General features: G+C 40.2%; 1 protein-coding gene across 2 annotated transcripts; it reads right to left on the bottom strand.

The window, feature by feature from the left end:
- Positions 1–7,189: 7,189 nt before the first annotated feature.
- NDUFV3 (NADH:ubiquinone oxidoreductase subunit V3) lies at positions 7,190–14,354 on the bottom strand. 2 transcript variants are annotated; one of them, XM_010724335.2, is made up of 4 exons: positions 14,260–14,354; positions 14,038–14,119; positions 11,121–11,999; positions 7,190–7,565 (listed from the first exon to the last, which is right to left on the bottom strand). In XM_010724335.2, exons 1-4 carry the CDS (start codon positions 14,305–14,307, stop codon positions 7,399–7,401), a joined length of 1,176 nt encoding a protein of 391 aa, XP_010722637.1. In that variant the 5' UTR covers positions 14,308–14,354; the 3' UTR covers positions 7,190–7,398. The 2 variants fall into 2 exon arrangements, with proteins under 2 accessions (XP_010722637.1, XP_010722644.1); XM_010724342.2 differs by lacking the exon at positions 11,121–11,999.
- Positions 14,355–14,360: the final 6 nt, after the last annotated feature.

Here is a 14,360-nt window from a genome sequence, read left to right as displayed (position 1 = left end):
TTCCTTCGATTCATCTGGAGCCAGAATTTTACCAGCATCCCATATACATATAAGTACTATTTCATGTTAGTTCATCACCTATTGCTCACAAACCCTTTTTGGAGCCTCAGAAATACCTCCCTGATGCTTTCCATTCATTTTTTCTCAACCAGGTTGGTACCCTTCATAATACCAGTATCACTGAGGAAGCAGAGTGCTGATTAACTTGCACTTCCACTCTAAGTTCAATGTGTAAGATAGAAAATAGTACCGATTTTAAATAAGAAACAGTTATTAGAGTAGTCTCGTGATTAGAAAAGTGACTTTTAGAAAATATTTTCTTGAATCAGTCTGCTTCCTCTGCACAGTCAGAGGCCAAACTATTTTACTGGCAACTCATCTTTATTGCTTGTGTTGGTTTTAATATTTACATCTAAACAATATAAACATGAAAAAATGAAAGAAAAAAAATAACCTAACAAGGTTGCAAACAATTCATTTAAAGGGGTTTCAAAAGGCATCCAGCAGAGATCTTTTTTAAGGTTTATAGTGTGAGTAGCATTTCAGGGCACAAAAATCACCTCACCAATGAGGAGTGGGAAGCTTTGCCTGCTGATACAGCAGGATCCCTGTGGTCAGCTTGCACAACACCTCTATCCCAGTTATTTAGAAAAGGGAAAACCCTACTCCTTCTGACAGCAACGATCACTTACCGAGTGTGACGTGATGCAAGGATGCCTTTCTGAGCCAGCTGTCTTCTCAGTGCTTCTGGGGCTGGTCTTGCACCATGGCAGAGGGCAGGGGAACAGTATGGCCAGCAGCACGGCCGCCGCAGAGTCAAAGGGCAAGAGGAAGCCCAGCATTCACGCTCAGTTGCTTGAAGCACTGCCAGGTCTCTGAACGTTAGCACGCGTGAACTGGTAAATAGCAGAAAGCCTGAGGCCCGAGCGGCTGGAGCCGTGCTGTTGTTACCTGAAATCTTAACATCCAAAAAAATAGCTGTCCCATTCCCTGAGGCTATGTGGAAAATCTCAAAAAAAAAAAAAAAGAACCCAAGTAAATCAAGGAAAAGAACTCCCAATTTTCTTCTGTCAACTGTCTTTTTTTTTTTCTTACAGTCACCTCAAGCTTGCAGACAGGATGGGGTGTCTCTCTCAAGGTTCTTGAGGTTCTTGAACATGTTTCTTCCCCAGCACCAGTTGGTCCTGAAGTAAATCTTGGAGTTACTCACAGAGGAGGGAGGCTATGAGAATGCAAAGGGCCCAGCAGTAAGCAAACAGCTTGTGAATTTACTTCTGCCCCACAGCATCTTCAGGAGTGAAGTAGAGCAGAGGTGTTCCTCCAGGATAACAGCTTTGGAAAGGTTCTTCAGGATTTGAGAGAAAAAGTTCCTTATCCTTCCCAAGCCACCAAGAGAAAGAGTTTAAAACTACTGAATCCTTATTGCTATTGGGAGGGTGATACAGAAGATGGAGGCCATTGACTGGTGTCCAGAGACAACAACCCGGTATGAATTCCAGCACCATTCCACTTCCCAGCAGCTGGATTTCTCACCAGGGTGGATTGCTGGTTTTGGATACCTCCCCAATTTTTCCTGTCTGTTAACAGTCTTCCACTATAAGGAAGTTGTATTTGGAACAGTTGTAAACGCCCCTTTTTTTTTTTAATCTAAACTGCCCTGCCATTGCCTGAATGCAATTTCAAATTTGCTGGAATTTCTGTGCAAACTATCTGAAATGTACTCTTGTTGTAGGGTTAAGAATTATCACATCTCCTGGGAGGACCTGAATTGGCTCAGAGTTTTTAAACAATGTGCATACTCGACATAGAATATGCAACAACAACAACAACAAAGTCTTTATTTTTCACTAGTTTTCAGTCTAAGTTGCTCAGCAAATAGATGTGAGGTACAAAGAGAAAGCTGGGACCACTAACTCCACACCTGTAAAACAAGGCTGAGAACCCAAGAAATGATGCAACTTGCCAAAGGCTATGCAGGCAGCCAGAGGCCTCACAAATGAATCCAGAACCAGTCCAACACCTGAGTCATAGGGACCATCCATGCCCTCAGTTCCTCCATTAGCCTTTTCTTTTCTGTATTTTGAATTTCTTTCCTGCTCTCCTTACATTTCTTTCCATCCCAACAGAACAGAATATATGTCACTTTTAAGGACGCTCCAGTAGAGTTTGGGAAGCACCAACAGATTAGAATGGTTTAGTCTGATATTAAACTAAATTAAACATAGGAGATGTTTTTAGGACAAAAGTGTGCATGAAAATGAGAAATGAAAGCTTCAAGAGGTGGTTCTCTGAAGACCCTTTCCAAGCCTCCAGGGAAAAGTAAGTATTGCTCTCTTCTTTGATGCATGCACTTGGCATTTACCCAGTATGAGGTGTGCTGTGCTTTGCACGTTCCCTCTCCAGTGCTGGACAGTCACTATCATTGATTTTACAAACAAAGTATATCCATCTCCTCCATGCAAACAGCAAAACATAATACAAAATCACCTCAAAATGACAGGGAGAGACAAGAAAAAAAACAGAAAACATAACAAAACCCAACCAACGAAACCAGAAAGCATAAATAATCTTAATTAGCCCATTTTTAGATTACTGGATATTAACTCCTTCAGGAACTATCTAGACTTAACAGAACATTCAGATTTGGAAAGGGATACTGCCATTTGAAATGAATGTCAGACTGGAGGAAAAAAAAAAAAAAAAGAGAGACTGCTGCTACGAATTTTAGGCATTACTTGTCACTAAGATATCTGGCATGAGTTCTGCGAGCATTAGGAATTTACACGTAGCCTATAGGCTGCATTCTTCGAAGCTTCAGATTCACTGAAACACATTTAAAAAAATTGCCGAGAGCACAGGCAAACCCAAAATAAATGGTGGGATCTGATCTATTGAACCTTTATACTGACCCAAAGTCTGTGGGATACTTTATTATTATGAACAGACATTTAAATCTGTCTGTCCCTAACTATGTGTAAACACATTGTTTTCTATCCCAAATGTGCCCATATATTGCAAAACTCTCAGAGATGGGTGTGAATTTCCAAATGTAATTAAATATTTGCAGGCAAAAAAACAACAGTAGGGACTTGTTGAGCTCAGTGTTTTTTTCCAACCTTAATGATTCTACAATTCTAAAAGATGTCAATGTATTGACAATTCTAAAAGATGTCCCTGTATTGGGAACAGTATCACACTGAGATGAACACTAAGGTTACCATGCAAGCACTTGGACACATTTGTACATGGTAAGATACTCAAGGCTGTGGAGGGAGCTGGGCCATAGTAAGGCCAATTTATTTCACCTTAGGGAAGTCATGGGGACTGTGTGAAGCTCCTGATATCTGAGGAAACATCTGACGTCAAGCCTGCTTAATGAAGACAAGAAAGAACACTTGGGAAACTACAACTTATCCATCCTTAGCTCAGTTCCTTGGAACAGTGTAAAACTAATCCTCCTAGGACCTATGCCCAGGTTTATGAAGGACAAAAAGATCACTGGAAACAGTCAAAACAGAACTACCTAAGGCAGTAAATAGCACCTGACAAAGCTGATTGCCTTCTCTGATGAAGTTAAAGTGGTAGGGAAGGAGCAGTAAGGATGAGAGTAACAATCCCAAACATTTCAGTTAGATATCTGAAATCTTTTTTTTTAAACTGTGAGGATGTCAAAATACTGGGGGTGACCAAAAAGACTGTGGAATCTCCATGCTTGGGGATACTCAAAACTTAACCATACAAGGCCTGGGGCAACCTGATCTTCTTGCACCTGCTGCAGAGCAGAGGACTCTTAGTCTCAGGATGTTGCTTCCAACTACAATTTCCATTATTCTGATGTTACAATCCTTCAGGATACTGTGAGCATGCTTTCTATTTCCTCCCTCGTGGAATGGGAGTAGTCATTGATTGGGCCAACTCAAGAATTAAAGCTGTTTGGAACAGATAGCTGCTTTCACAAGCTTCCCCTATTCTTCCTTCCAGAATACCTCAAGGTCACAAAGTCTCACCTGAGCCCATTCGTGAGCTGCGGGATTCTGATCAGCAAAAAGATGGGAAGTCCTGCTTTGCTACAGATCTTCAGCAGACTCGGACAACATAGGCAGTATTCTTGTGTTCCCATTAGCTTGAGTAGGAAAAGGAAGGACTATATACCATCCTCAGATAAGAGTAGACAACATAATTGTACAAGTAGCTTAAACAGTAGAGAAAAAAACTATAGGCAGATCTTTTATGGCTTATGAATTTACAGGCAAGCAGAGCAAGATGCACTGAATGTGTTTTGATTGTTGAAATCTAAGGACATACTTTGGAAGATCTCCAGTTAAAAGTCCCATGTCTCAGATTTAATATCAATCTTCAAAATGGCATTGTGGATTGCCTTGGTTATCATGACTGATTGCCAAAGGAAGCACCACAAGGACCAAAAGAATCTTGACCTTGCAATACCTCATGTAATTAGCACAATCTCTGCTTTCATCACTTTTTGACCTTGGAGTCTGAGTTTTCAACCACTATCCATAAACTTCTGGGTTCATAATTTCATTCTGAAAGATTTACGTGCAAGGGAATCATTGAAAGCAATTTTATTGGTGGGTAACTCATTTGCTACATGAGAAAAGCTTAGAAGCACTTGTTTGAAAACTGCTCCCTTCAATAAAGGAAGCAGGAGTTTCACCTTCTTTAATGAGAAATCAGTGAATCCCACTTTCCATATTTTCACGTACTCCCACAATGACACACTACCTCCACTGAAAACCCCACTTCTGAATTCTATGCTGGATCTACAGAACTGATTTTCACAAAACCCAAGCTGTGACTTGATTTCTTTCTTTCACATTTGAGAGTTTCCAGGAATTATGTTAGTATCCTAGACTCTGCATTCTTTAAAACAAGTTTCCTGACTGTATCTGACAAGAGCCAGGCAGAACAAGGCAGTTATTCATCATCATAACATCACAGAATATGAGCATATTGTATCACATCCTGCTTGAAATTTAAACGTTAGCATATGACTCAAACACAATAACATCAGCTAATAATCAAAGACCAAAAAATGAAGCCTTTTTCTTTGAAGTCTGGGATACAACAGTGGGAAAAAGTCTGTGTTCGTCCCTTCCTTACGTTATTTTCCTTCTCAGACTGATTCACTGAACAGAGTGTATGCCACGCACGTACCAAACATACTAGAATTATGAAGTTGCTTGACTTTCAAGCTTGACTTTAGAGGTGCAAAAAAATAACCCCACAAAGCACTCAAATAGGATTATACAAAGGGCATTCAACATTTTTTTTTTCTGTAATCACTGAAAAAGGGTAGCAAAAGGCCTCGCATCAATACAGATTAAAATACTGCTGCAAATCCACCTCAGAAGAACTTTCGAATTGAGTGAAGACAAGACACTTCAGTTTCAGCCCACTCCTCCCTAGCTGATTAACTCAGTGTTTGTAACACCAACCCTCCTTAGAAATAAAAAGTGCATTAAGTGACTAATTCTGATTCCAAACAGCTAACAATCACAACCACCGTGAGCAGGCTTAGAAAACACATAAGCATATTAATGGGCACCATTTAATTTTTACTTTTACTGTTTAGATTCTGGCAGCTTGCAGCCTCCTCCAGTCATCATAAAATAAGCAACTGGGAACACATTTACGCACCAGCACAGACTAAACTACATACTATGCTGAGTTTCAGCTAACGACAAAACACAGCAGCTTTACAGTGGCCCTCCAGTGGGCACTTAATAAGGGAAGTGTCCGAGAGCTCATTCTGAAGACCTATTTCTTTATTCTTTCATCTCTTTAATGTTAGCAGCCAATTTCTTTCCCAAATGCAGTGCACATGGTACCATCGGTGGCTCAGAGCGATTTTCTGCTCTTTATTCCTAAGCGTGTGGATTTATGTGTTTGCTGATTTAAAATTTCGTGCTTACAGTCAGTAATATGCTTTTTAGTTTTTACAGGACAATAAAATTGCTCGACAGAGGTTTCTGACTTAAAAAAAAATCTAAACAGCAGATTGATGTAGGCCTCTTGATCCTTCTTACCACAGTTTTGCCAAGTCAAGAGTACAAAATAGCTGTTCCAGTAATTGCACCCAGGGGTTTGAGCCCAGTATCCAGATAGACTACTAAAGCTGACTCCATGTTCCCTTTGATCTTGCATATTCTGCTGCTTGAAAGAATACAGACAGGTGATAGAAAACCTGTCTGCTATTGCAAGTACAACCACACAAAGACCAATTAACACCAAAAAAACGAAATGAACAAGAAGCAAAAATGGAACCAAACCCACAACAGCTGGCGGTCATCAAGCAGTTTTCCCAGAGGGTAGAACACTGTTACTAATAGGATGGAAATACAAAATTACCGAGACCAACTGTAAATGCTGATAATACAGATTGAGAAGTGCTTCATTTCCTCACATCTTCTGCAGAGCAAGAGAGAAGCTGGACACAACCATGTTAATTTTTATTGTGGAAAAAAAAAAAAAAGTGGGAATAAAAACATAGTCCCAGTGAAAAAATAATAATAGGAGCTGGTTTTCCTTAATGCTGTTTTGGTCACATTTAAATAGCATGCAAATATAACTCATAGAAATATGTTATTTCTCAAAGTTCAATCAATGTGGTATAATTCAATAGTAGCTGCTCACTGAAGTTTTCATATACTTTAAATGGCTTTAACTACTGCAGGACCTGGATGCTAGCATGCTCACCAGAAGAGCAAGTTACGTTACGTTTCCCCTTTACAATAACACACAACTTGAGATTCATTCATCTGCTAACATACAACATGCACTGTTGCCACAAGAGGCAAATGCGACTTGCTTTCAGCCAATGATTTCACATCCAAAAACAGAGTAAGTGTAACCTCTAAATCACAAAACATTTGTGCAAGGTGAACAGCCCACTGCATTATGGAGATCACAGAATCATTTGGGTCACAAGGAACCTTAAAGCCCACCCAGTTCCAGCCCCACTGCTGTGGGCTGGACTGCCCTCCACCAGCTCAGGCTGCCCAGGGCCCCTTCCAACCTCCAGCAATACCTGCTAAAATCATGTAAAATTACAGCATGTACTGATCAGACACATCCACAGAAGCCATTACTTCCTTCAACACAGTACATGGTCACTATTAAAATTCTGGTAACATGGAAAAGTCAGGACAGTTTCACACTGCATATACGCTGAGAGTTAAAAAGCCTATTTTTATTCATTGATGATTCATTGACCTATAGCTTGATCATAAAAATCCAGAACTGAGGGACTCCAAGAACCAAAAACTGTTTGAAAACTCAAGCATTACTTATCATGCATTTATTGATTTATAACAGATGATACATTAGAGCTAAATAGAAGAAATTATCATTCTGCTTGTGCATTTAATTGTGGCTCTTTCAGTGCCTTGGTGATGGTCTTCCAGAAGATGGCTGCGGCTGCCTGAATTTTGAGAGATCCACAAGAGAATCAATGAAGGTATAGATGTTATATTCGTGGTGCTGAAGGTTCTTGTAGGTAGAATTATCAAATTCTTCTGGAGCAGGCTGAGCAGCTGCTGTAGCCTCTGTGAAAAGAAACAGTAACTGGTAACTACAGGGACGCCACCAGAAAGGTCAATATTCTGATCCCTCATCAAGAGGGTGGTGACGCACTGGAACAGGTTGCCCAAGCAGGCTGTGGATGCCCCATTCCTGGAGGCATTCAAGGCCAGGCTGGATGTGGCTCTGGGCAGCCTGGTCTGGTGGTTGGAGATGGCAGGGGGATTGAAACTAGATGATCATTGTGGTCCTTTTCAACCCAGGCCATTCTATGATTCTATGATGATCAAGGCAATATTAATTAAAAAAAAAAAAAAAAAAAAAACAACTATAACAAAAGGATAAGTTTAGGTTCTGCTGGTCCTAAAGAAGCACATTACTATGCAGCAGGAGAACAGAAGTCTGTACAAGCCATCTAATACAGCACAGGTTTTCAAATCCAAATCCAAACTATCACCTAATGCTGGGAGAGAATTGGGCAGAACAGCTCATTTGTATTTTGAAGACATAAGCCTACATTTCCTGTCTCGTCTTGGTTCTCGCTTCAGCCAGAACAGTAGGTGACATTCTTAACAAGACAGAAGAGGCAAAAAAGCAGTGCAAATGATATATTGCCACATCAGACTGTGAGATACAGCTCTTAGAACTACTTTATAGACTTTTTTTTTCCATGGGGAAAGTGATTGAATTATTGATATCTTCACAGTTTAATTTCAGATGTGCTTATACTAATAATAATATATTATGAGGTTTGGATACATTTTCTTTCTTTCAGAAAAAAAGCAATCGTGATAGAATCTTTCAAAATTTGTAATCAGCTTTTCTTCCTAAAAGAACAATCTAATAGTGTTGCTCAGAACTCTTTATTTCACATTAAAACCAACATTAATTCTTTCACTTTTAAAATATTATGCAAATTTAGGCAGTACTATTTACATAAAAGGATCCTGGTACGGGCTGATTTTACAACCAAGGAAATTGCAAGAAATAAAGCTTTATTCCCAATATTAATTTATTCTCATAGCTCAGAGTTATAGCGATAGGAAAGACATAAGCATAATCTAGTGAAAAGCTTCCTCGTATAAATTTGCATGTAATGGTTTATGTTAGACCGTATTAAGCTTCTTTTTATAATGCAACAGCCTACAATAAAAATACAAGAACTCGAACCAGAATTTCCCTTTAATTATGACACAATTATTGCAATGTAACGCTATTGGTTTAAGAGCGTGTATACATAAAATTTAGCATGGCTTGCTTATCAAATGCCATGTAGTAAGCCACGGTTTCAGCAAAACAACACACAACCTATGAAAAAGAAATACCCCTATCCCTGTTGCTCAGTTCCTACTGAGACTGCTCACAGGAGACACCACTACGCATATAAAAGCCAGATGATACAGGCTTCGCTGCAAATAGCCCCAAGAACAAGGAGGCGTAGGGAAGTGTACATTCAACCTGCAAGAGACAGTTGTTCCAAATTAAGAGACAGATGCTCAGGAAGAAAAGCAGATGGAGTCTCACTTTCTCTGCCCAAATACACTGTACTTGGCTTCTCAAAGGAAAAAATTATCTCTGACTTCATTTTCCTTGCACTTCAGACTTCTTCTATGTCTTCTCTCTTAAAGAGCAAGGATATCTCAGGATGTCCTTCTGAAATGAATCAGAGGGATATTTCTGAGTTACTTCTTATTGAGCAGCAGAAGTCAGCAGTTTTTTGCTGACTGCGTAGCATGTCTGTTCTACCAAGTGGATGACATCAGCTTAACATCTAGGTTTGTAATGAAGAAAAACTATTAAATTAAAAACTACTAAAACTATTACATCTTCAGTATACTTGCTGCAGACTTTGCAGATGAGTGAAATAATATAGGAACAGGACAGAATTATAGACTACACAAGGAATCATTAACTGTGAACAATAAACATGAAAAAGCAGTAGCTGTTTCCAAAGAAGGTCTCAAAAAGAAGAGAGAACGCCCTAAAGACAGTAGCAATGCTGCTGAACAGCGTAATTAGGTTTCATTCTGCTAATCCCTGACAACCAAAGAGGTTTCAGCAGTGATAAAGGTGTGTTAACTTACCTGTACTAACCGCTGCTTCCCACACAGCCACAGCAGCAGTGTCCTCTAGTGGGGACTCAGCACAAAGCTAGCAGAAAATTTTCTGCTGTCACAGCCCCACCACCTCCACACATCAAGAGGAGCTCAATAGCAAAGTGATTTTCTCAGAATAGCCAGGTCTATCCCAAAGGTTTTGCTGGTGTGGCTATGTTGACAAGAGATCTGAGACATGGCTGTTACACAGATCTACAGGAAAAGTGTCACATAGGCTTAATCTTACTCTGAATTTACAGTGTCAGAGTCAGTGTCAGAGTAGTGAAAGCTGTTCAATAGATCTACGAGATGTTGTAAACTTCACTATGAATCATGAGCAGATTTCAGTATCAAGTCGTCCCCCTCCTACTCATATTTGAATCTCTCCATGCCTCATGTACTGAGGAGCCCAGAACTGGAGATCCAACACTCCTGGTGTGGCTCCACCAGTGTTGAGCAAAAAGAATCATCTCCCTCTACCTGCTTGCAACACTCATCCTAATGCAGCCTAGAATACTGTTGGCTCATGTTTAACTTGCTGTCCACCAAGACACTGTAGGGCCTCTTCTTCAAGGATATCATTGGGAAGATGCTATCCTTACAGCTTTATAATGATGCTGCTTCTGCTTCAAGCAAGTTTTTCCTTTGTTCTCCTGTTTTTATCTTTTTTTTTTAATTCAAAGAAGCAATCAAAAGGCGGTCTTAAGAATGGTATGCTGTCTAAGTTTGATATCAAGAATGGCAAGTCACAAAAGATCTTGACAGAGAAGAATTTACTATTTAGATATGCAGAATGAGATCAGTAGGAAAGTTAACAAGACTGGTGGCAACTAAGAAAGCTAAGCTGGAAAGGAAAGTATAGCTAGGGAGGGCATAATGCTTTTTCCTAAAAACAAACAAAAAAAAAACTACAACCAACCAACCAAACAAAAAAACCCAACAACACCTTCTGCTCTCTGTTTCTCAACAAGAGTTAGGCTGTGAGGTCAACCCTATGTTACTTCAACATGACTTTCTTAAAACCTACCAATCTCAGAATCAACACCCATTTCTGGTCTTACACTGTGATTTCTTGAAGTCTACTGAAATCTGAAGCATTGTAAGAGCTCGAGAGAAAAAAGGGAGGAGAGAGAAGGAAAGCAGCCAAAACTTTCTGACAAAAAAGAAGGAAAACGGGCTCTTTCATACAAAACTTATCATTTTGTTCATAATTTTGTTTTCATTTTTATCAGTAACAACTGTTTATGAAACTGCAAGTACAGTGAGAGGAAGACAGCTTCCTTTCACAATGTGAAAACTGAGTGCTACAAAGCTCTTACAACAATTAGCTGTGAACAATAATTTATCTTCTAGAAAGTCACTGCTACATCATTAGCTTCAGTATAAAGATCAGAGAATCACAGAGATGACTTGGAAATCATTTTTAAAAAATACACCCTAACCCAGAGGAATCTATAACATAGATCAAACAAATGAAAGGTGTACCATCTATGGTGCTGCTTTCTCCAGTTTGGACTCCTGCTTCCTGAACAGTCTCTTCCTTTGTGCCCATCACCAACGCTGTGCTTTCAGAAATCTCCTCTTCCTGTTTAGGAGAAGCTACCTCTACTTCTTCTGATTTCTGTGTCTCCTTGACTTTTTTTCCTTCCCTTCTAGAGATCAGGTTTTGCTCTTTGCCTTCCTGAGTCACTGATGGAGCTTTCAGCTGAGTAGTTGCCGTTTGGGCTCTCAGGGACTTTTCCTCCAAATAATCAGATTTCAGAGTGGAATCTGTCAAAACTTGGTTTTTATTCAAGTGTGGTTCTAAAACTAGCTTCTGCTGATCTGCTTCTTTTGGAGCTGATTTTGTGTTCGGGTCTTTCGCTTCGGATTTTAATGTTTCATGACTGACTGATGCTTTAGAAAATGCAACCTGCTTGACAGTAGGTACATCAGTTTCCGTTTTGCTTGGCTTCTTCTTAGCTATGTATTCTTTGTGGTCTTTCTGGGACAAGTCATCTCTTGGTAGCTGTGATGTCTTTATTGGTATGTTCTCAGAAATGATGGAATCTCGCCTAGGAAACTCCACTCTGGTTTTAAAGGAAACTCCTGACTCATCACCATCATCGTTTTCTTCTTCAGAATCTGAGCTAGAATCTGAATCTGAGCTGGATGAAGACGAAGTTTCTTCTTCAGCTAGTTCTTTCCGCATGCCTCCTCCTTTTGCAATTTTACTGAGTCTTGCCTCCTCAAGAGAAGAAACAATCACTTGCTGAGGAAATGCAACCACAGTTTTTTTTGCCATCAACATTCTCAGATCTTCATCAGGTTTTGAAACTTCCTTTGGATTAGTATTCAGTGTGCTCCCACCTTCTTTTGCAGATACTGGGTGAGAGTTAGAAGACAACATTTTAGGAAATTCAACTGTTGCCTTGGTGGCTAGTATCTTGGTGCTTCCCTGTAGTGCCACTAATAAAGGGAATGGCACAAAGACGATTATCATCATTACACACACATCCCAGCTAATGAGTGATGTTAGCCATTTAATTTAACGTTCTGACACAATCTAGTAAAAAAAAGCAAATTACAAAGTTATTAAAGTGAACACAGACATGAAGCAGAAAGCTCTAAGGCATTTTAAGCTAAAGAAACTAGAGCGCTAGTTAGCACTGAACAGTTTCTGCTGCTGCGATGCTGAAACGCCTTTTGCTCCTTCCAAGAGTTGTTTTTTTTCTGTGCTTCAATTCTGCATCACTGGAGATGGTTACAAATGCCTTCTAATCTCCGGCAAACATTCAGAAAGCTTGTCAGCAGAGATCTTCAAATACTTGTCCAGAAGCAGGCTAGCAGAGCAGAAGACATAATAAACAGATCTAACTATTGCAAGAGGTTGGCTAATGCTATCTTGTAAGCAGTAGGGAAGGATGACCCTCAAGGAACTAGTACTAGATCAAGAGATACCTGAGGCCATACATGAAAGTATTACCAGTTCATAGATCTGTGTGATCTACTAGCCAAACTGCATATCAGTTTAATGCTATTTTTTCTATCTCCACTTCCCATTTTAGTTTGAAATCTCTTCATTAAAAAGTCTTAGAAGACTTCCTGATGCTTTTGAACCTGTGTTTCTTCTCCCTCACAAAGGCTCCAGAAGCAGATCAACAGCAAATACTATTTTTGTTAGAGAAAACAGGAGGACAGAAAGGACTGAGAGCACATTAAAAAGGTCCTTCACTACTGTTATTTGCTACAGGAAAGTCCATTCCATCCATAGGAGTTGCACTTTTTTTTCCAACTTGTAGTGTAGTTCAAATGATTTCCACACTTTTGTGCAGATGTATCTGCATGGTTTGGAAGCCCAGACCTACTTCACAGGACTGTAAGGTAGACTGTAGTTTTTTTCCCTTACTAGTGTTCTACAGTAATACCTTGTATGACCTAAGGATTTACTGTAAGTAGCTCTGAATAGAAGCAAATCTTCAACAATGTTGAGATAAAAATATCACAGAAGAGACTGATACATCTAATTAAAAGCCAAAAATAGAAATACAGAGCTCTTAAAATAAATGCAAATAATCGAGAATATACTATCAGTTTACTATTCAGGTAATACTTCTGAGAATTTCAGACATGTATATCTGCTGGACTAAAGGCACAGGGTGGGGAAAGAGGATGGGGGAAGCAAGAGAACTGGCAATCGCATTTGAAGGACATCTGACTCCCTGCCCAGACTGACAACAAAACACAGCAGCCTGTATAATCTAATATTTGAGAAAGCATACCTCAAGGCTAAAAAGGGCTTCAAAGAACTGCTGAGGAAGAACTCAAGAATGCTCAAAGGGAAGACAGACGAGCAAAACCAAAGCAAAAGCTGAAGTATTAGTAATAAGATGTCCTAAGAAATTAAGAAAGCAGATAGCATTCAACTTGAGCAGTATGAGGCAGTGTTGCTGGAAAAATACTTTAATCAGTAATATTTGGATAAGCGGAAAAGTCACATTTTGACTCATAATCATGAGCTTACTCTTCAGTTGGGATATTTCAAACTTTTTACTGCCTGATTTGGCCATTACTGAACTGACTCTGATGAAAGGACAACACATCCAAAACAAGAATATTATTATCAGAAGCGACTTAGATTGTAACATCAGTATGATTTCTGATATGTGTTTAAAACAGGTTCATGCTCAGAAAGGCAGTATCTAGAACTTACAGGTCAGTTCCCCATCACTGATTCCATCAGCACTGTGCCAAAATGTGCACACCGTGGTCTAGCTACAGCATGAAACAGATAGCTATATCCCATACATAAACTAAACATAACCATATGCAGGAAAAGAAGACGGTTGAAAAAGGTAGACAGGTCTCCTGGCACCTTCCGAAACCAGAAAGCTGAAGGAAAATTAATTTTGAAGCATCTTACTGCTGTCCGGCGGCATCCCGGAGCCTCCTGGCCGGGTGCACAGCGTCGCCCCTCGGAGCCCCCAGGCCTCCAGCTGCACCGCCTGAAAAACACAGCCATTAAGCTCTCAGCGATTGGCCCGGGGCCTCACCGAGGCACGGAGCGGCCGCATCGGCCGCTCCGTGCCTCGGTGAGGCCCCGGGCCGAGGTTCTTTGGAGCTGGGAGTGCTGCAGGACCCCCACCTTGCGGGCAGCCACCCGCCCACAGCTCAGCAGCGAGGGCGCCGCCATCTTGTCCTTCTCCTTAAACCCCGTGCTGCCCTCTATCACCAATACCTTCCTTT

The sequence above is a fragment of the Meleagris gallopavo genome, chromosome 1 (assembly GCF_000146605.3).
Source record: "Meleagris gallopavo isolate NT-WF06-2002-E0010 breed Aviagen turkey brand Nicholas breeding stock chromosome 1, Turkey_5.1, whole genome shotgun sequence".
Classification (NCBI taxonomy): domain Eukaryota; kingdom Metazoa; phylum Chordata; class Aves; order Galliformes; family Phasianidae; genus Meleagris; species Meleagris gallopavo.
This window is presented reverse-complemented; position numbering and strand designations above follow the sequence as displayed.

What these genes read in the sequence shown, in the direction of transcription:
- NDUFV3 (XM_010724335.2), bottom strand. Translation starts at nt 14,307, where the DNA reads ATGGCGGCGCCCTCGCTGCTGAGCTGTGGGCGGGTGGCTGCCCGCAAG. An exon ending in GGCGGGTGGCTGCCCGCAAG is followed by an intron (nt 14,120 to 14,259) that starts GTGGGGGTCCTG and finishes TGTGTTTTTCAG; the next exon opens with GCGGTGCAGCTGGAGGCCTG. An exon ending in AGAAAGCAGCACCATAGATG is followed by an intron (nt 7,566 to 11,120) that starts GTACACCTTTCA and finishes TTCTTTTCACAG; the next exon opens with AGGCTACAGCAGCTGCTCAG.